This window comes from Protomyctophum bolini (genome assembly GCF_963924005.1).
Source record: "Protomyctophum bolini genome assembly, chromosome: 5".
Classification (NCBI taxonomy): Eukaryota; Metazoa; Chordata; class Actinopteri; order Myctophiformes; family Myctophidae; genus Protomyctophum; species Protomyctophum bolini.
The window spans coordinates 14,013,984-14,036,708 of NC_137866.1; the positions used below are offsets into that span (position 1 = coordinate 14,013,984).

A 22,725-nucleotide genomic window follows, 5' to 3' on the forward strand; every position below is an offset into this window, starting at 1 on the left:
GATGTTTATAACCCCAAACCGTTTTGACTGATCACTGTAGCTGTGTAATAACGCTTATAACTTGGTCCATTAACCATCACCAGTTCAAGCAATTTTATAGTAAACAGTTATCCAACGTATAAAAAGGTGGCATTTTATAAGGAAGGGGAGAAAGTCCATTCAGAAATCCCCCCACGCGGTGGTTTGCGCATGTTTCTGTACACAGTACAATCAAATCAATGTACATTCCTTTATATCGTCAGGAGGTGAAATCCCCGTGGCGTCTACTGTGTGTGTGCGTGTACTGTGCACTGTGAGTGTGACCGCAGTACGTTTCTACCCAGAAGTGAACAAAGCGACCCGGAAGCGCTGGTGGTCCGGATTGGAGGCACAGTCAGGCTAGAACACCAACCTTTTATAATAATAGCCTAGATCTGTTCTCTCTCTGCGATCAGGAGGACACAATCAGGTATTTAATGTGCACGTCTTCCAACGTCTTTATAAGTGTGCATAACGTCGAGATGCGCGTGATTTGTGCAGAAAATACTATAGACTTGGCTTTTGATTCGTCAAAAAAGTTGCAGAATGTAAAAAAAAAAACCAACAACAACAAACAAACAAAAAAGTGCATTTAGGTCCAGATGGTCCAGTATTTAATGGGAGCAGGCGGTGTGCGCGCCGATGCTGTTCTTTTTATCCGTTATGTTTTGTTTTAGGTCGAGGCAGACAGACTAGAGACAGTAGACAGCATCTGGGCTAGTTGTATTTCCGTGCTATATATTTTTTGCAGGGCATGGTTTTCTAGGAAGTGTCATTTTTTTTAAAGAAGTGGTGGGGAGGCCGGGCTATTCAAACCTCATGCAATTCCCCGTAAACAATCCTTCATGCCTTTGACGCGACAAACACACCTTTTGTGTGTCAGCGTCGACTAGGTCTCGTTTCCTCCCCAGACAACATGTCCGTAATGTTCCTAAAAATTTGGGCTCTGCAGAATATGGCGTCCCGCCTTATAAAAATAAGGGCTGCCATTTTTGTTTCTCTTTTGTCTGGAAATGTTTTTTAACAAAACTGTCTTAGACAAGACGTCTGGGTTACATCGGGGAGGAGCGCCGCGCCGATCAGTGAACATCACACATGTTCGCAAGCGGTTTACGTCTGCAAGTAGAAATTATAAGTTTCCTATGATGATATATGTATATTTCTTTACTCGCAACAGAGCGACCTATAATACACTTATTTCCACGAATTCATATTCAGACAAAGGGATATGTTTGTCTATCATTACATATGTATTCACGGTCAAAACAGTCTTTGCGGAATATTTAAGACTATAGACTGTATTAACCTTTTTATGAATGTGCCTGTCAGAATATCATGTGCGCATGTCATTTATAGATAATTGACAATACAGTATGAAGCGTGATCGTGGCAGGAGGTGTGAGAGCCCGTATTATTCTGAAATAATAATTGCATAATAACAATACCCAAATAATAATATAATATAATAATATGTGCTGAACCTGAACTGAATGATCACATGTCATGAACAATCTTCCTCAAAGCATGCAGTGATTATATATTTTTTCCAACCCCAAATGATCTGTTCTTATTCTTATAATTACTAATGGAATATCCTCATTATGACATACTTAGGCCTATTTATTACTATTTTAAATTCATTTATGAATTAAATCCTGTGATTATAGTGCAGTAAGTGTGTGTGTGTGTGTGTGTGTGTGTGTGTGTGTGTGTGTGTGTGTGAGAGAGAGAGAGAGAGAGAGAGAAAGATATATATTAGTGACATACTGTACTTAATTGTGTGCACTAACTGTGACTATAGTAATCTCACATCTGAAATTGTGTAAACAAGTTGCCACGCGCTGTCAAACCCCAGGACTCGTCTCTTAATATTGTCCAGAATACATATTAACCCATTTTAGACCTAACCTAAGGTTTCTGAAAACCTTAGGTTAAATTCTTATTAAAATGTTAAATATAATAATTTTGTTGCTACACATGTATAGCAACAACTAATGAGACACCGAGGTATAGCATGTGGATTGAATGGTGTAACTACGTTGCACCAGTTCTAAATGGGCTAAACCTGATTTGATTTCTATGCATTATAGTGAATATGATGTTTGATTGAGAACTTTGTGCACACAGTCCTGTCTGTCCAATTGAACATAAATAAGGTATTAGACAGCCACTGGTTAATAGTATGGTGGGAAGAAACCACATAACTCCAAATTGTTCATTTTTAAGAAATTAAGAAAACCTTATATTTTGCAAACAAAGCAATACTGCCTCATCAAAGTTGGATGTGACTTTATATATCGTCAATTTCTTGCATGAGGGGTGGTGAGGTTAGTTGCTTTAATAGACAGTTTGAGGGTCGAGTGGAGTTAAGAGGTTTTGTCCGAAACAACAGACAGACATAAAGGGTGTTCAATAGCACTGATTTATACAAAAAAGAAAAAAACATAAAAAATGTAGTTGGGTGGTTTCCTCCCGACAGCAACGATATGCACATTGAATAGTCATTGCAAAGGATAGCTAAAGAAAATTGGGCCAGTCACTCATATTGCACTAAAACACTTTTACCTCCTATAATAGGAAACACACACTGACAAAGTTTTCATTTTTCCATGATTAACCTGTAAGAAATCAGTACATTCATCCATCTGATAACAATCAGTCAAGCTTTTAGAACAGGATGTGAATGACCACACAGTACTACAGAAACCCAACATGGCCTCATGAGTAAGCACTTGGCAACAGTGGCAAGGTTTGACTCACCTGATTTAATTTCTTGGTAACTAGAATTTAATGACTTCTTGGTAACTGCAAACGACATTTGTTGAAATCACACAATTACATTTGTTTCCCCAATTATCATTCAGCCCTATTTCACACAATTACTTCATAATGTGTGTCATGTTAAAATATGAGTGATAACACATTATTTTAATCTCAGGATGGCAGAGCCACGATTCAACAACCCATACTTTTGGCCACCACCTCCCTCCATGCCGACCCAGGTAAGAAGCGAGTTACCCGTAGACTTTATTTTCTGTGACATTGCCATTTTCCACTGCCTTGTGTCCATGTGTGAATGTCCTTTGAGCCATTCGGCAGGAATCCCTGACCAAAACAGTGAATCTTTCAATGTCGTCCCCTCCCTCCCCCCAATTTCAAATGGACAATTTCGTGCTTACGGATTCTATAAATGGTGATGAAGTTTTAAAAAAAGCTCCCGATTTGGAAGGCATGAATGAATGACATTCACACATGGTGACTGTTGTCTGTTGAGCATGAACCGTTAAACCTTTCAGCTGGATAACCTGGTGCTCATTAACAAGATAAAGGAGCAGCTGATGGCTGAGAAGATCCGACCCCTACATCTGCCACCTACCTCCACGCCCTCCCAGCAGTCATTGCTGGTGTCCTCCTCGCCCTCGGACGGCTCCGCACATCACGGTATGTCCCAGAAGCAGCAGCAGGTGCCAAGCCACCACCCTTCTCAGCCTCAGGGCTCTGGCCAGCCAGACATCGCCCTACACGCACGCCCCACCTCCAGCTCTGGACAAGGTACAGTCTGATGTCCATTGTTTGGTCTGGCATTGGTTCCCAAGTCTAAATGAGTTGCAAGTAAATTGCTAGAATTAAAGCCAGTTGTACTACATTATTGTGTGTCCCCCGCAGATTGAAGTGGACAACATCTGGGCTTGTGTGACTGGCCCCCTAGGTGCATTCAGAAGCAGGGCCCTGCAGCTGCTATATTTCACTTATGTCACTTATTACTATATATTTTTTTAACGATGGAAGACGGCTCCATCATATGTCTTTAGAAACTAAAGTTATATTATTGTTCTCAGTGTGGACGCTTTGTGTACAGTTACATACTTGTAAGTGGAGGAAAGGACATGGCTGTCTGTCCAGAGACTCCAGACTGACAAATGTTTCCTTGCGCAATCTGGTCTAGAGGAGATTGAGTGCACATCTTGTACCTGTAAAGGAAACATTTGTGAAATTAACATTTGTAAGATTCAATGATCTTATATAATGCACACAGATAGACATGAAGCCTTTTATCCCATACCCACTGACTCTGCAACATCTGACTTCTGAAAAAGATTATATTCATCACCGCTGTTACAACTTAATTCTATGGGAAACAGTGCCCAGGTTCAACCCAGGTTGCATTGCAATGATATATATTCTGTCAGGATTTTTACCTTCATTATCAATAACTTGAAGTAAGAACTCGCTAAGCAATAATGATATTGCAAATGAAAAAAGAAATATTGCAAATAAAATAATCAATCAACAACATTCATGAGGTGACATGACTCACAGAAGGAGCGAGTGCATTCTCCGGCAGCGGCGTCGGATGCATCTGGGGGGGGGGTTTATGACACTTCACTGCCGGTCCGTGCCGCTGCAGTGTCTCCTCCACTGCCAGTCCGTGCGGTGGCAGTGTCTCCTACACTGCCAGTCCGTGCGGTGGCAGTGTCTCCTCCACTGCCGGTCCGTGCGGTGGCAGTGTCTCCTCCACTGCCGGTCCGCGCGGTGGCAGTCGTTCCAGACACAGCAACAGTCGATAACGGCCGCAGTGTTTCCTCTGCTCTCCCGACATGCGTGACCGGACACATGCGTGGCTCGGTAAGACTCACCCGTAGCTCCCGACACGCGTTGCTGGTTAAGACACATGCGTGGCTGGTTAAAACTCACCCGTGGCTCCCGACATTGGCTGCCGGTTAAAACGTACCCGTGGCTTCCCTGTGAGGTTAGGGTTTGGGGTAGCGTGTCGGACCAATGCGGAAACACTGCCACGGCTGTCATCGGCAGTTGGCGGCGACACTGCATCCGACATCGCTTCCGGAGAATGCACTTGCTCTGTCTCGATTGTCACTTCACAGTATTCATTTTGACCTTCATCCTTAGAGTTGGAAATAATACAGTACCGATATAGAGACAGGTGTTGTAAAATGTTTCTTTAATTTTCAAACTTTATTGTGTATTGATTAATCTGTCCTTACCTCACAACCTCTCAGATGGAAATATGGATGACAACAAGTCGACGGTTAAGGCGAAGGGACTGTGGGAAGACTGGCATTTAAGACAGATGTCAGAACAAGCTGGCAGAATCAACCATCGATCAGGTACAGGAGTCACTGTTCACTGTGTGAATGACAGAACACCCCTGTTAAGTAGAGGCCGACCGATGGCAGACATTTGGGTCTGATGCCCATCGCAATTTTGGAGAGTCCGAGAATCTACTCCGTCCACCGATTACCAATGTTTTGACCGATATATCAAAAAGTGCAAAATTAATTCTAATCTTACAATGCGTTACAAAAATAGCAGATCTAAAAGCTCACAAATGTGTATTTGACAACATCAGCTGTATAATTGTCAAAAAGTAAAATAATGGCCGATATATTGGTCTGGCTCTAATTCAGATTCAGTGCACAACAGATGCTTGTTTTTGACTACCACAGCAACAGTATACTGACACATCTAGGACATGGACAACAGGGATTAACATACAAAACAAGGGGACATAGCAACACATACTCAAAATAGTGCAGTGCACTATACATAACTCTCCAAATATATACATTCAGCATTCACTGTGCATGCAACGTTGCACTGAGTAGCTGCAGAGTTATGTGAAACTATGCTACACAATTGCAGCTAATCGTTTATTTAAAGAGTAGGCATTAAACCTACGTCATGGTTAAAACGAATAGAACAATAAAAAGAAGTCCACTTAATGGATCATACTAGCAGTTGAAGTTGACATCTCGGGTGTCTTCTATCATCCTCGGTTAACCACAAGCCCTACTGTATATGGTATAATATTATATATGGTCTGTACTAGTATATTTTCAGTTTTATGGTATTGTGGGGAAGGCTTTTGCAGAAAATAGTAGATCCATTATGACAATGATGCATCTGTCTGTGTAGGCATTATGATTAGTTACTAGTGGATAAACATCACGTGGGTGGTAGATGGCAAGGTAGTGAATAGTAACAAAAAGTAGAACATTTGCAGAAAGCTTTGTCGATCTAAATTGATGCTGTGGCAGGAGAAATCAACAGAATGTGCATATATTCAGATTGTATCTTTATATAATGTATACACATGCACACACACACCCTTGAGGCACATTAGAAAGCTGAGAAATGTACAGAAGAGACTTTGGTGTGACACTAAAAGCGGTCCGTCTAGAAAAGGGGCTGTATGTAATTGTGATTTGTAAAGAGGCCTAGCAAAGCCCCTTTTCTAGACAGACCGCTTTTAGTGTCACACCCAGGTCCCCTCTATAAATGTGTCCCAAGTGTTGCATTGTTTCTCGTTTGTCTCTTCTTAAAAGTACAGAAGACACTGGTCAAATACACTGGTAGGATTGAGTGCCAACTAAACCAGTTTTGGGTGTATGCATTAACCGATCAATGTGCAGTAGCCTACCTACTGTCTGATCCCTACGCCACAGGTTTGGCCCCTTCGTCCCGGCCTGAAAACCACAGCACCTCAGAGGCACTGACGCCAACCACTCCCACCTCCAGCAGTCAGAACCGGCTGTGTGGAGCACCGGTCAACATTATCTCTGGACTGGTCAATGGCCCCGGCATGGAGCATATGAAGGTCGGGGGCCTGGCGGGTCTCCTAGGGCCCCCACCTAAGGCGCCCCGGGGACGCAAGAAGATCAAGGCCGAGAATGCTACAGGTCCACTGTTGGTGGTGCCCTATCCCCTCCTACACGACCAAGGCTGCATCACTGTTGCACCCAAAGAAGGAAAAACCTACAGGTTGGGACACTGGAAGCTACTTTGTGTTGTACAGATAATTCAATCTTGATCAGGTCATTGTCCCACAGAAAACTTTTTTTTTTTAATATATATTTTTTATCCCACGATTTTGTAACCCATTTTTCACCCCTGTGTCAATCATCTAATGTGATCCTGGGCTCTACACACCCTCCACCAACCTAGTCCCCATATATGGGGGACAAGGGGAGAGCAACGGACTTGAACTCATGCTTCCTTCATGCCTGAGTGTCCAAGTCCAAGTTGCTCCTTTACACCTGACAGGGGGGAGTTTCCCTGGTTGGAGTAAGCGGGTGGAAAGAACACGTTATTCCAACCAGTTCCTTTCCCCTCCATCAGGCGCCCCGGCTGGCCAGGGGGAGGCAGTTTAGAGGAAACATTTCTAATAGGCTACTTTATAGTTTAATATATAGTCTGTGTTATTGGTAGTCTTCAATAACACTAACATTTATTATTGTCCTCTTCTGTCCATTAGATGCAAAGTGTGTCCACTTACCTTCTTCTCAAAGTCAGAAATGCAAATGCACTCCAAGTCTCACACGGAGGCCAAGCCCCACAAGTGTCCCCACTGCTCCAAGTCATTCGCCAATGCTTCCTATCTGGCCCAGCACCTGCGCATCCACCTGGGAATCAAGCCCTATCACTGCTCCTATTGCGAGAACTCCTTCCGCCAGCTGTCACATCTGCAGCAGCACACCAGGTCAGTTACTTTACTTTATTATGGATCCCCATTAGCACTTGCCTAAGCATGGGGATTCTTCCTGGGGTCCATTACAATCAGTCAAATCAACATACATTACCGAGAGGGTGTGCTTTACCGTAATTATTGGCATGACAATAATGTGGCCAGGAACCACATAGGTGAATTTGTGAACAAATTCTAGTTACCTTAAAGGTGTTAGGTCAGGGGTGGGCAATTACTTTTCCCAAGGGGCCGTGGAGGGCCGGGCCAAAAGGCTGAACTCAATTATAAATAATATTAACTCATTCGGTTGGGCTAACGTTCTCACGGAAGACAGTTGACTGGCCCTTAAATAGGCTACCCGCTGCTATATTATTATTATATAACGTTATATCATTGACCTAAATGGCGTTTAGGTCAATGATTCTTTTTTTTTTTAAGGTTAGACTTATGTCTTTTTCAGAAAGTAATTTGGACATATGTGAAAAACTTTAGAGTGACGCACACATTAATTTACCTGGGTAACATCATCTTCTGTTCTGATACTTGAATGTTTTTACATGAAATAATAATCCTGTACCGTCACCACGTGTAGTGTTTTGTTTCACTAGCGCGAGCGACCGTGCTCGCTGAGCACACATGAACGGTAAAGATAGATACCAAGGATCGGACAGTGATGTCACTGTTATGCTACGCAACACTGCAGTAACACGGACTCGAAGCCGTTTATAAATCAGTCACTGACTCGTCTGCTGACGAATCCTTGGTATTTTCGGACAGAGTAAACTTTTCACCGCTTGTGAAGATGTCCCCCCCCCCCCCCCCGCACAATCAGAAGCGTTTTCAAAGTGACGAGGAGGATACAAAGACTGCCTGAAAGGCTCTACGCGCAACGGCAAATCCACTGCCACTATAGTTCTCAGGTCTGGTGTTTGTCCTCTCGTTTTCAAATGGATTTTTTATACGACAGGAAAACTTGGGGATTCCCTCCTCGCGTACCAATGGCACCGGTCCGCGTAACGGTGGTTGGGAACCTCTGCTCTAAACGATATAATCCTCGGTTACAAAAAGTATGTTTTGGGTGACACAATGACAAACGCGTTACATAGTAGTCTGGGTTCCAGCCTGATTTGCTGCGTTCCACGGATCTGAAAATGTCACTTCGCAACTCAGTCTGGACAGTCTCCTAATCTCCAAGGTATGTGGGACATATGAAAGGTTGGATTGGTCTGTGGTGGATTGAGGAAAAACACCAGTTTGACGTATCAATGCGCAGCTACTGCTGTTGTCCTGCAACGTCCCCTATCATTCACTAAACTCAACCCACACAGACGTAATTTATTTTGTACTACTGAATCTCAGTGGACTAATGCATCGTTTACTTCTTACCGTAGGTTTTTAGTCTCAAAGGGTACTATTTCTTTCAACAGTGAGAAGCATGGACAGAGTGACGCTGGTAGACGTATCAGTAACTAACAACATGGCTACGTAACAGTTGACGTTATTAAATCCGAGTCAAGCAGCCACTGTCCAGACTGAGTAGCGAGTGACAATTCAGAATCAATTCAGGCTGGAACCCAGGCTAGTTGCTGCTATCAGCAAGCTAAATCTATTTAGCATATAATGCCAGCTGTGAGGCCCTGTAGCTCATGCCCAAACTCTGTTTGTCAGAGCAGAAGTTAAGTCTCTCATTTTAGGAGAGACAACTTAACTATTATTAATGAATTGTAACAGGTTGTCAATCACACACAATTCACGGCAGGAAACACATTGCCTGTACGTGAATAAACAGGCTTCAAAATAAAAGCAATGCCGTTTTAGTCCACACATAAGGTAAAATTAGAAAGTACGTTTCAAATTTCCAAGTAACCTTTCACAGGCAGGTCCGAGTCAGCTGTGTAATGCCCAGGTCTGTGTTAGGCAAACTGAAGTGTCTTGAGTTATTTGAACCACTGATCTATAGTAACCTCTGAATGGCTAATGTGTTTTCCATGATCTATAGTAACCTCTGAATGGCTAATGTGTTTCCCAAGATATTGTAAAGTATCCAATGCATTCCATTTATATACTGTAGGATGAATGCACTGGATTCTAGTTTTTTGAGTAATCCAACATCCTTCATGTCCCCTTCCTCCTGCCACAGAATCCACACTGGTGATAGGCCTTATAAATGTGCCCACCCTGGATGTGAAAAGGCATTTACCCAACTTTCTAACCTCCAGGTGAGTAACACTGCATACACACTACATGGCAAAGGTAAGACCACATATATGGCCTCACTCTAAGCAAGGCATGTTCTGTACAAAAGGCCAGTCAGTCTATGTACCGTGGGAGTGACAACAGATGGAAAGAATGTAACGTTGACACCCTTTATACAAGAAGGAGAATGACTATATCTGTGGAATGGTAATGTGATGAGAATAAGGGAAGACCCGTCAGAAAAACAGGAAACGGCCTAAATTATATACAGTCCAGTGTCCAATAATGTCCAATAATGCAAGAACTACCTAATGAATATAAAAACGTTTGTTGCATTTTGTTTTGCCATTACAAGAAAATAACTGATTATCTTGGTCTTTCTGTCCTTCCATTACAGTCTCACCAGAGGCAGCACAACAAAGACAAGCCGTACAAATGTCCTAACTGCTACCGTGCCTACTCAGATTCAGCATCACTGCAGATCCATTTGTCAGCGCACGCCATAAAAAATGCTAAGGCCTACTGTTGCAGTATGTGTGGCAGAGCATACACCTCAGTGAGTACACCTCAAATTACCTAGGTTTGAATAGTCCTGTCTACCTATACCTAATGACGGATTCTCAATGTTGAAATGTTCTGTTTAGTCACTCCAAAGAACTAAACGATTCTAAATGTTTTGTACCTTTGGAGAGTGCAGAACATTTGTCATCCAGCTGCATTTCTCGAATACGCCACATTAAAAACTCAGAGCATCTGCTGTGCTACTTGATTTTATGCCATATCCAAAACGACAGCCATGCAAACAAACGCACAAAGTCGTTTACAGCTAAGAGCTAAACATTGCTCTCAATGTTTTTGAAAACATTTAATGCGAGAAGTAGACATGTTTTAGATATGTTTTCCGAGGCGAAAGCAAGGAAATACTTTTTTGTTGGTTTGCTGGTTTTGTTGTTACTTTTGGGCCAATTTATTTATTAAGTAGCCATCTAATAAGCAGGATAATTAAACCCATCAGCTTCACCTCAGAGTTTAATCATCCTGTCGGGAGTTATTTCTCAACGACCCGCGCGCCGTCAATTATCCCTTGCATATTGAGGAGGAATTGTACAGTTTATCCGGCTAGATGGATTTTGATATACTGTATAACATAACGGGTGGGCATAAACGATAAGTGAAATTTGTATGCTTTAGTACTATACTATAATTTAGTATAGGTTACTGTCAAGTAGCAGAGGAGGCTGAAAAACGGCCAAAAGAGACACACATCTTAGCTAACCTTAGTAGGCTGGGTGACAGAACAAACAAAGTCACAGATCAAGAATAAAAATGTCTGCAGACCAAATGTCTGCTCCCAGTTATCTTTACTTATGTGGTAACGTTTTAGGCCGCAGCCCGTCCTACTGTCAAGGTCTAGTGAAACATGTTTATTTAATAAACGTGTACATTGCAAACCCCCGTTTGCATTCTTTCTTTCCACAGGAGACATACCTTATGAAGCACATGTCCAAACACACCGTGGTGGAGCACCTAGTGAACCATCAGTCACCACAGAGGACCGAGTCCCCCAGCATCCCCATACGTATCTCCCTCATCTGAGGTCCCCCAGTCGGTCAGTCACTACTCACAGCAGCACAGTAGGTTGGATTTATTAGTCACGTGAGGCTGGCTTTTAGGGGCCCTGCGCACGCGGTCATCTACATAAAGCCTACATTAGCATATGACAGCTGACATAAGCATTCAGTGCTGATTACAGCATCCAAGACGTCCCCCCTCTCTCGTTCCATTTTGACACGTCCTGTCAAGATGAGCACAGCGTTTTTATGAATGTAACGATGCAGCTCGACATTGCCCAGAGGATACAATGGCTAGGAATGTCTTACGTCAGATCTAAAAAAGCACTTTCGTAGGCGTCATGTACACTGCCGGATGCATTGGCCCTTAAATTGAAAACTCATTTGTTTAGATTTATTTTTGTTTTTTTGTTTATTATTCCATGAAATGGTTTCCCAAAATGTGCCAGATGAAATTTGCTCTCAAAAGGAATTGAGAAAGTAAAAGAGAAAAAAATATTTTGTGGGTGTATTCTGGAGACATCCAAAGATAATCTTAAAGCACTTTTAGGCCTTGTGGTTTTGGCTCAAATTGTTTTAATCTTGTCACATGGCGTCAAAAAGGCATTACTTGAGGCAGCTAAAAGTATTTGTGTCGAAATGAAAGTTGTGTTTGTTTTGGTTAACTTTTCTATTCTATACCTTTTATTTGTAATTAAAAAAAGAATATTCAACTATACGTTTACAGGGTCATAGAAATCAAAATTTGGAGAATGGCAATCGGAGCAATGTGGATGACAATTCAATTATGATTGTATTAAGATCATTTAGGAGGTAAAAATAGAGAAAAAGGTTACTATTTCCCCAAATGTTTCATCCGCCACATTCAATGGCAATGTTTGTGATCATTGCATTATGATCCATCACTGCTATGTAGTTACCTTCCATTTTCCAATTGTTTTCCTCATGTCTAGTGCCATATGAACCATATTCAGGTTTTCTGTTTTGTTTTGTGAGAAAGAAATATTAGAAGTCGTATTTGCTTTCACTATTTTGTTCAGTTAAGCTATGGACATTGTTTGTAAGCATTAGAAACATACTGTTGCTAATTGATGTATCTACTTAACGCTTAAGACTTTGGCTCGTGATATAATTTTTTTTAAATCAATTCAAGCCGACATGAAATCTGTTAAAATGGGAAAAATATATTTAAAAGTAAACCATTGGACCAAAATGTGAAGTTGTTACAGCTATTTTGACCCAATATATATATACGTATATATAAATAGTATTTTTACCTTCATATAAACATATTAACAAGCTTTACCCATTTAAAATGAACTTCCATATAAGTCCTACTCCATGGGCCTATATGACAAGTTAACATGGAGTCGATGCTTATGCTTCGCGATATTTCTTTTGTTTATTTTAGTATTCTTTTCATTGTACACAGTATTGGTTTTGATGTATTTTTTACTGTAACTTTAACCTCTGAATGGTACAAATTAGAGGTACCCTGTATTCTTCAGGGTACTTAATGAAAAGGTGCTATGGCTCGACGTATGTCTGAGGTGGAACTGAGAATAATGTAAAATACATATACAGTATATAGTATGTTTTCAAAAGAATAAAAGACAAAACAAAAAAACTATTACTCAAGCCACTGGCCTGAAAACATCATTTAACACAAACAACAGACCCTGCCTCTTCAACTTAATCTCTCTCTTTCTCTCTCCCCCTCTTGAGATTACAGAGAAAAATGTACATGTTGCTGTATGGTAAATCATGTTAATCATTTATAGTTCCTATTTTAAGTTTTCATAAACCGTTTATTTCTATTCGGGTTTTGTAAAAGATGTTTATCTATGAACTTACTGTAATGATTTACATGTTGTATGTTAATAATATTCACGTTTTATATCGGTTATTTACATATAAGCCTTAACTGTTCTACCATGCAAACGACCATTCTATTTCCATTACTTGTTGTGTTCTGCAGTATTCCGTCTTGTAAACATATTTTATTTTTTCCTTTCGCATGGACTACCCAAGCTGTAAACTGTATGATAACTGTTTAACCCATGTTCTTTATGAAAAAGATAATTGCGTAGATTTATTACTTTTTCCTGTCTTGCATTGTGGTTTCATATACAAGTTTCTAGATAACTAAATATGCACAGCCAAGACTGAAAAGTAAAACTAAGAACATCAATGTTTAAAAAGGAAGAAAAAAAAAGCTTTGTATCTTTACCTTGTTTAATAAACAGACTGTTATAAACTCACTCATTGCTCGGCAGCATTTTGTATCAGGCTGTTTTAGTAAAACAGGAAAGATGTTGCAGGATTGTGAATTAATTCTTTATTTATGAAAATATGTTTGTATTTACATGGTTCAACTTCACCAAAGAGTAAAGTTATTGCCTGTGATAGTATTTCAATTTAGGCATACCACATCAAAAGTAATTTTTTTGTTAAGATGGTATTCATTTTTACCAGTAAGACAAAGTTAAAACACTTTGTCATTTCAGGCACGGTGACGACTAAGTGGACGACAATTACCACAGTGTACAAGCTGGGGATTTCTAACTGTAAAAGGAAACAAATCTATTCTTAGTGGTACAAAATATGTGCATATTAAATCCTATCCCAACATTTATAACTTAGTTGTCAACTGATTGTTCTTGATCACAGTTAGATAGTATATCATATAAAAAGTCTGTCTCCATTTTATCGAGCTTTAGCAAAGTATCTTGGCATCGAGTTTCACTGTGACCAGTTACAAAAACAGGCATACAAGTAGTTCCACCATTGCCTGGGTACCCTAAAAATAGATATTCCTTTCCGGTATCCTCCTTTTTACTGGCAACTTCAAATTACAAAGAATAACTAAGCTGAAGTCAGCATTCCACACAGCTGTAAATACTCAACTGGCTATAGCAGAATATTTAGATACTCTACATCTCTGACAAAATCTCTACATTACAGACAAAAAATTAACCAATACATTTAGTATTTACCACATTTATACAGTATTGTTATTCTGTAATTATGAAACACTTAAGTGCTGACAATGTACGATAATAATGACCAATGAGCCAACCAAAATAATAATAATCATCCCATAGGCAACTTTACGTTTAAAATAGGTAAAAGTACCAATGTCGTTCTTTCCTTTATGTAAACCAAGTCACAAATGTACCTTTTATAAAGTGCTTATTTCAAATCAGTCTGATTGTCTCTACCTGACATTAGCTGAGCACTAGTGTGAGGTCTGCCATTATCTTACTTTGCCTATCACACCACCACCACCATACAGCTTGGTCCAGAGTTAGGACTTGCTTTGGCATCCAGGGGCAAACACCATTTGGACAAATTCCAAGGTAAACGCACAGATAAATAGTGCCCAAATGTTTGGGCCACAACTTTTGCTTAAAAGTTAAGTAAGCAATAATGCACAACGAAGTGTCAAAAGTATTGATTTTGGAATGGTGATTAATCTGTTGACTGGGACTGTTTTTAAGAGTTGCAATATTGGACATTAATGTGACAGCCAATCGTAAATAAAATTTTCATGTCCATATTATTTGTTATACAAATAAATCTGAATGGTTGATACTATAGGTATGGTATAATTACGATATACTATGGCTCTGACAATTCTATATCACTCCAAGACAAAAAAAAGGCGTACTTTGCGATCACTTAACGTCTTTGTCACTAGGTGTCGCTAAACTGCTGTGTCACTGACTGTTGCCTTTCAGCCAGCTTCTTTGTTCCATCATGTGTACTAGAGGTACACAAGGTACATAAGAGTCAATTCTGAGGCATTACTAATGCAGTTTTGAGGAAGTGGGTTGCTAGAAGAACAATATTGATTAATTTCACATGTACAATGGCTAGTTTAATCAAGATTGCAACCACCTTGTTTGTGCAGGCAGTCAGTGATTATTTTCTTGTAGAACGCATTTGTGTAAAGAAATTATTGTTTTAACAATAATTTAACAATTTAATCGGGATATGATTTTTATGTTTCCATATTTAGTAACCATTTTATAAAATAACTCACTCCATCAGGCCATGGTAAATTGCCATACCATGCCCTGTCATGAGTTATTGCTTAAGTAACAAGCTCCAAATTCCATCATTTACCGGTAGTCTTACACGAACATCACCACAAAACATGCAACGCCGGAATGCACACAGGCTTGCTTTTAGCAAATTATCCTCTTCACTGTGTTCACTTTAGTACCAACCCAAAGCATAACCCTGGAAGACAACGTATCACCAAGCCAAATAAGGGAATGAGCATATACTGTAGAATGCCACTAGAGTTGCAAATAGCACTTGAGAAATGAATACCTGAGCATAAATGAAGTGGAAGCCCCTTTCTGAAAATACTCTTTTACAAGGCGTAATAAAATAAAACAAATAAACCTTGAATCCCTTTCACATCACACTTACCTATGCCACAGCGAAAGCAATGTTGTTCAGAAAAACAATTATAATGGAAGTAGACGATGCTATTGTATGTGTTTGACACTGCATGTTGTAGGACTTTGGCTTGAGCTCAATCCTTAAGTTGAAATACCTCCACTTTGTACTATCAATTAGATTAGTTTAGAGGACAGACTGGATAAGACACAATATTGACGTAAACGTTTAGGGTCACAAGGTAGTGAGAGTTTGCACTTTGAATCAGACGAGGGCAAAGTTCTGAACGCAGTGATGGTACGCAGCGGTGGCCGAACGGTTTGCGGAGCGGTCTTGATACCGCAAGGTCGCTAGTTCGTATCCCCGGACTGGCACGTTAAAATTTCCACCGTTGAAGTGCCCTTGAGCAAGGCATTGAACCCCTACCATGAAATGTTCTATGAGCAGGGCCTGGCTGTAAACAAGTTCTTGAGCTTAGTCCAGTTACCCTGGGTAAACATGGTAACTTTGCTTTGCTTTGCCATTGTAACTCATGTAACAAGATGGCTCCCAAACCAACCCTTTCATACCTTGTCAATCCCCACACCGGGGCTTGTCCTCTGGGTCTTTGCGTTCTGGAGGAACGACAGGGGAGGTCAGATTTAAGTACCCCAGCTCGGAGGTCTGGGATTGGGTGTTGGAGAAAGAAGTCCGGGTGCCCTCCAGCACGCTCTCGCCCACCTTCATCCGACAGATGGCGTCCAGGATGCCCAGCGGGTCGCACGTGCCCGGCGTCAGACTGCTAAACAAAAAGAAACACAGGCAGGCGCACACACGTGAGAAATGAAAAAGGAAATGCCCAGAGCACTCACCTTCATAATCAATTACAATCGAAAATGTGCTGTGATGGAAATACAGGTATAAACAAATTATTCAATTGGGAATTAAGTCCTTCTGTACCTTACAGTGGATGTATGCAGGCCATTATCCATAGGAAGACCTTCTGATGGAAACATTTTCTTGACATCCTGCCAGGAAAACGATTGAAGCCTTAACACATCAAAAGCGTCAGAAATATTTCCTTTACGAGGGGATTGTTGTCACCCAGTTGACATTATTTCACACCCGTTCCCCTTACCTTCCAAATAGCCAGTGGAGAGATGGAGTGACTGATTCCACCTTGCACCATTCCCAAGCAAACCGCTAACAGTTATCTTGCCTGTGGTAACTGCGTAGGTTAAAACGCTTTACAATGGCTTTATTCCAGCGTATTGGTCTGTGCATTAAGCTATTGAAAAGCACTTGTTATACAGGTATAATATATAGTTGATTGGACGTCAGGCAGTAGAGACAACTGGTTGTGCTATTACAGTGTAATCAATATACTTTTCCATAGATTAAAATACCGAAATAAAGCCACTGTAAAGTGTTACCAATTCCCTAATACACACACACACACATATAAATGTACATGTAACTGTAACTTCTTACCCACCACTGCAAATACGGCAGTGGTGGAAAGTAATTAAGTGCATTTACTTAAGTACTGTCCGGTATTTTTTGAGGTACTTTACTTGAGTATTGCTTTTACTCCACTACATGATCTCACATCCAAATATTGTACTTTTTGAAAGTTTGTTTTTGAGACATTCTGCATAAAAGACATTCTACTAAGTACATTTTGATGACCGATACTATTGAAATCTGGACTTTTACTTGAGTATTTCTATATTGCAGTATTGATACTTTTACTTAGGTTAAACATTTGAGTACTTTTTACACCACTGTAAACGGGACTGTGTACTACTACCTCAAGACTGTAGTATGATTGGGTGTTCCTCAGGGCACGTTCCAGGCAGCTGACCTGATTGGACAGCTTCAGGGTTCTGTCCTGCAGCTGTCTGTTCTCCATCTCCAACACGTTGACTCTGGAAATAGAATAACATCCATCTCTCCTACTCAATCAATTAATTCCCATGTGATTAAGATAAGTCTTTATTTGGTCATGCGTACTGATAACATTGATGAAATAATGGGCAACTGGGTCTGTCCAGCAATTCTAAGATTGAATCAGGGGATTCAGTCTTAGGGAATCAGGCAATTCTGAGATTGAGTCGGGGGACTCAGTCTTAGGGAATCTTGCATGCCTATATGGATCACCTGATTTCAATACACTTTCTATCCCTCATAAACACAAATGTTTCACTCTGTCTCTGCAGAGATATTCACTACTAGATTATCCCTTTAAAGTGAAAAGAAATATTAGGGCACCGGGGGCTAGATCGCCTATCGTGCCTCCCACATAACGATCCTGTGTTCAATGCCCACCTCATGGGTTTGTTCATTTGTCTTTGTACACCGTCTAATTTCAAGTTAAGCTGAAATACCTAAAAACAAATGAAATCACATGGATCTCAAGATCCATGTGGGAACGACGTGGGACGTCAGTCATCTACAACACGTCTATAGACATATGACTGACAGGGCACCATTCCAGACAGATCAGAACACGGAAAAACATGTGGATGTACGTTTGTGGCCTACTGGCAGAAACGTTTGACACCTGTCAGTCTAGAAGCTTACAAGATTAGCTATGTCTGGAAACAAAGATAGTGACACACACACACACACACACACACACACACACACACACACACAGCCACAGCGTAAAAACAAGATGATCGACGGAGCTGTTATACCTGAGCTGGATGGTGGAGGCGGTCCTCATGCCATTGCTGCCTATATCCTCTGCATCACTCATCTTCCTCAGCAGCTCCCTCTTCTCCACCAACAACCTCTCGTTGTCGTCCGTTACCGTGTGGATCCACTCCTTCTCCTGCATGCCACCACGGAGAGACACATGAAGGGAAGCCAGGGAGAGACACATGAAGGGAAACCAGGGAGAGACACATGAAGGGAAACCAGGGAGAGACATGAAGGGGAAACCAGGGAGAGACACATGAAGGGAAACCAGGGAGAGACACATGAAGGGAAACCAGGGAGAGACACATGAAGGGAAACCAGGGAGAGACACATGAAGGGAAACCAGGGAGAGACACATGAAGGGAAACCAGGGAGAGACACATGAAGGGAAACCAGGGAGAGACACATGAAGGGAAACCAGGGAGAGACACATGAAGGGAAACCAGGGAGAGACACATGAAGGGAAACCAGGGAGAGACACATGAAGGGAAACCAGGGAGAGACACATGAAGGGAAACCAGGGAGAGACACATGAAGGGAAACCAGGGAGAGACACATGAAGGGAAACCAGGGAGAGACACATGAAGGGAAACCAGGGAGAGACACATGAAGGGAAACCAGGGAGAGACACATGAAGGGAAACCAGGGAGACACATGAAGGGAAACCAGGGAGAGACACATGAAGGGAAACCAGGGAGAGACACATGAAGGGAAACCAGGGAGAGACACATGAAGGGAAACCAGGGAGACACATGAAGGGAAACCAGGGAGAGACACATGAAGGGAAACCAGGGAGAGACACATGAAGGGAAACCAGGGAGAGACACATGAAGGGAAACCAGGGAGACACATGAAGGGAAAACAGGGAGACACATGAAGGGAAACCAGGGAGAGACACATGAAGGGAAACCAGGGAGAGACACATGAAGGGAAACCAGGGAGACACATGAAGGGAAACCAGGGAGACACATGAAGGGAAACCAGGGAGAGACACATGAAGGGAAACCAGGGACAGACACATGAAGGGAAACCATGGAGAGACACATGAAGGGAAACCAGGGAGACACATGAAGGGAAACCAGGGAGAGACACATGAAGGGAAACCAGGGAGAGACACATGAAGGGAAACCAGGGAGACACATGAAGGGAAACCAGGGAGACACATGAAGGGAAACCAGGGAGACACATGAAGGGAAACCAGGGAGACACATGAAGGGAAACCAGGGAGACACATGAAGGGAAACCAGGGAGACACATGAAGGGAAACCAGGGAGACACATGAAGGGAAACCAGGGAGACACATGAAGGGAAACCAGGGAGAGACGCATGAAGGGAAACCAGGGAGAGACACATGAAGGGAAACCAGGGAGAGACACATGAAGGGAAACCAGGGAGAGACACATGAAGGGAAAAGATAGACAAAACTGTGAGACACATTTTCACTAGTTTGGGTCCCAGGCAAATATCAAATTTCTGTTTTGGGTCACAGGCTGAAAAGTTTGGCAACTACTTCTCTATCTGACAGGATGGTGTCTGTCTGACCTTGTGCGATAGGCTAGAGGCCAGGGCGAGGTCGTTCTCCAGTTTCTGGATGATGCGGTCTCTCTGGGCCGTGGCCTTCAGAAACACCTGCTTGGCCTGACGGAGCTTGGTCTTGTGCTGGGACTGCTTCTCGTTGTACTTCCTGGTAGGGGAAAGATGGAACAGTCGAACATACTTTGACCTTTGGAACAGAGTGACTCAAAAGAACAAACGACAAAAGCATCCTGTGCATAACATGCATGAATGGAACAGTGTGAAAGGAGTCGCCCACACTAGCGCTGCTTCCTAAACAATTAAAACAATGTGCAATGATTTGATCATGTTTTAGTAATATTGCTTATTAGGCATGTAACGATATATCGTATATCGATATTAATCCCGAAGATTATCGCAGTGAATATTAATTAATATATTAATATTAATCTATTTAATATATATATAGGGCTAGTAAATGATGGTGTGTGCGATATGAAATGTGAGCTTTAATCATATTCCATCATATTCAAGTGCTTTTGGAGAGAAATGAGACAGACTCTATGCAGTCACTTTCAGTAGTAGAAGTCTGCAGAGGGGAGCTGTGTGCGTCTGTGCCCTACACCTGTACAGCCTACAGGTGATGATTGTTGATGCTCATTAATACGTACATCAAGGAAGGCAATTATGTTTCTCTACTGTCAAATAGGTCTACATCTGTCCTAAGATGCCACCAAAGAAAGCTACAGTAGGTTCTAAACAAGAATGCATGTTTACAGTTGTTGCACAGAAATTAAGTAATTTTACATGAAAAGTACAGTAGGCTAAGCTCGGGGGAAAGATAAATCATAAAAAAAAAAAAAATCGGTCATTTGTCTAGAAAATATATATTTTTAAATATCGTGAAAAATCGTATCGTGAACCTCATATCGTGATACGTATCGTATTGTGAGTTGAGTGTATCATAACATGCCTATTGCTAATATAACATATCGTTAGTTTGACCACTTCAAATGCTCTATACTCTTCTAAACTGCAAGGTCTGCGTCGCAGACCTTGTAGAATGGCAATCTTCACGGCACAACATGCTGAGACATGCTGCCTTCTATGGAATCCAAATGACTAAACACTTCCTAACGTGAAGGTGTGTTTTACCTGATGTGACTGTCCAGCTGCAGCAGCACCTGTTGCAGCTCTCCCTGCAGTCTGTCACACTCCTGCTGACCGGAGGCCACCTCCTCCTGCAGCCTGTGACATGTCTTCTGGCTGTCCCTCTGCTGTGGACACAACACACACCTCAGTCGTGTGTGTGTGTGTGTGTGTGTGTGTGTGTGTGTGTATATATATATATATATATATATACGATATATATATATATATACTGTATATATATATATATATATATTTTTTTTTAAGGGCGATCATTTATTTAATTAATGTGGAAACACTGTTGTTGACAACACAAACACTGTTGTTGACAACACATTTAGAGAGGGGTGGGCATATAGCTAGCCTGGCATTAGCCAGACTGATGACATGGATTCATTATATTATATCCTGCACATAATTCAATGTTCATTCAAACTCTGAACTCATGGGGAGGGAGTCTGAGAGATAGGCGAGGCTATAGCTCAGAGTCTAATAATCATTATAACAATGTGAAAGAAAATATTTAAGTAAGTCAGAGAGGCAAATTGTCAGTATCAGCCAGGGTGTGGGAGTCTATCCCCTTTTCAATGCGCTAGACCTCTGGGAGATGGATTGCTGAAGTGGAGCGCAACACCTACTAGTCCGGTAGCCGAGGTGAACCGGTGGGAAATTTGATATATAGTCTTTTTTTATTGGCCTAGAATATTGTCTATACATTCATGAATCCACTTGCTGACTGGCTGTCACTATTGGGCAATTTATTTATAGGGGTTTCTTGTGACCCTTCCATTAACATCCTATGGGAGCCTGGCGGCAAAAATGTCATACTTTCCTTTTGCTTTAAGTAGCATGTGACAAGCAAGTAGCATGTCAAACTAGGGGGCATTCATGATTCTGAATCCATTCCAAGCATTAGTTTTGCACAAAATACACTCCTTGGGCTAAAAACAGCAATAGCCACTTGCCCAAAATGTGCTGGCTTCATCACATTTGTGCTGACCTCATCATATTTGTCAGGATTGCAATGGCCGTTTTTAGCCCAAGGAGTGTTTTTTGACAAGAAACCCCTATACAAGAAATTGCCCAATAGTGACAGCCAGTCAGCAAGTGGATTCATGCATTTATGTATATAGACAATATTTTAGGCCAATAAAAAAGAAATCCCACTTTAAACAAAATAATATATAATAAGGGTTATATCCATGTATATAGTTGATTTCATTAGCATACAGTTTTTGTTTTTGACATTGCATCTCAGAATTGCATACACTATGAATGTTGAGTACTGATGTTGTTTCATTCTGTATATGTTCTGTATTTGTTGTCATGTATCTGTCCTTAAATGACTTCAATAACAATATTTGAATAATTTAAAAAAAGAGAGAAAAAGAAATAATGTTGACGTGGCACACTGACTATCTAGAAAATAAAAACATGGCACTTTGTTTCAAAAAAGGTTGCAGATAATGTATCTGGAAATTAAAATGAAATAAAGGAATAACGCTGATGCCCATTGCTTGGGGCATCAGCTATTGATAGACATATCTAGTCTGCTATTGTGTTGTCAACATGCCGATAGCTCAGGGGTTCTCAACATTTTTGGCTGGGGACCCCCGGAAATGCTTTGGCCATGTCTCGCCAAAAATTCAGAATATTCTTCTCTCGTTTGATATCATTGAAGATGCGCTAGGATGTGTACAC

At 41.2% G+C, this 22,725-nt stretch overlaps 2 protein-coding genes across 10 annotated transcripts in view; one reads left to right on the forward strand and one right to left on the reverse strand.

Moving 5' to 3' along the window:
- The first annotated feature begins 344 nt into the window (after positions 1 to 344).
- Positions 345 to 13,529, forward strand: znf362b (zinc finger protein 362b). 4 transcript variants are annotated; one of them, XM_080762938.1, is made up of 9 exons: positions 345 to 448; positions 2,957 to 3,020; positions 3,315 to 3,570; positions 5,037 to 5,144; positions 6,450 to 6,798; positions 7,292 to 7,516; positions 9,642 to 9,720; positions 10,095 to 10,253; positions 11,177 to 13,529. In XM_080762938.1, exons 2-9 carry the CDS (start codon positions 2,958 to 2,960, stop codon positions 11,291 to 11,293), a joined length of 1,356 nt encoding a protein of 451 aa, XP_080619064.1. In that variant the 5' UTR covers positions 345 to 448; position 2,957; the 3' UTR covers positions 11,294 to 13,529. The 4 variants fall into 4 exon arrangements, with proteins under 4 accessions (XP_080619064.1, XP_080619065.1, XP_080619067.1 ...); XM_080762939.1 differs by having other exon boundaries at positions 6,453 to 6,798; XM_080762941.1 differs by having other exon boundaries at positions 6,483 to 6,798.
- Positions 13,530 to 13,566: 37 nt separating this feature from the next.
- ccdc30 (coiled-coil domain containing 30) overlaps positions 13,567 to 22,725 on the reverse strand; it is a 34,549-nt gene continuing 25,390 nt past the window's right edge. For 3 of the 6 annotated variants that reach the window (XM_080762937.1, XM_080762933.1, XM_080762932.1), the window contains 6 exons: positions 21,031 to 21,152; positions 19,903 to 20,044; positions 18,357 to 18,493; positions 17,465 to 17,585; positions 16,618 to 16,685; positions 13,567 to 16,459 (listed from right to left, as the gene is read on the reverse strand). In XM_080762937.1, coding sequence (XP_080619063.1) covers positions 16,252 to 16,459; positions 16,618 to 16,685; positions 17,465 to 17,585; positions 18,357 to 18,493; positions 19,903 to 20,044; positions 21,031 to 21,152 — 798 coding nt within the window. In that variant the 3' untranslated portion in view covers positions 13,567 to 16,251. The remainder of the gene's footprint in view (positions 16,460 to 16,617; positions 16,686 to 17,464; positions 17,586 to 18,356; positions 18,494 to 19,902; positions 20,045 to 21,030; positions 21,153 to 22,725) is intronic. The other 3 variants (XM_080762934.1, XM_080762935.1, XM_080762936.1) reach the window with 3 other exon arrangements.

What these genes read in the sequence shown, in the direction of transcription:
- znf362b (XM_080762938.1), top strand. Translation starts at nt 2,958, where the DNA reads ATGGCAGAGCCACGATTCAACAACCCATACTTTTGGCCACCACCTCCC. An exon ending in CATCTGCAGCAGCACACCAG is followed by an intron (nt 7,517 to 9,641) that starts GTCAGTTACTTT and finishes CTCCTGCCACAG; the next exon opens with AATCCACACTGGTGATAGGC. An exon ending in CCCAACTTTCTAACCTCCAG is followed by an intron (nt 9,721 to 10,094) that starts GTGAGTAACACT and finishes CTTCCATTACAG; the next exon opens with TCTCACCAGAGGCAGCACAA.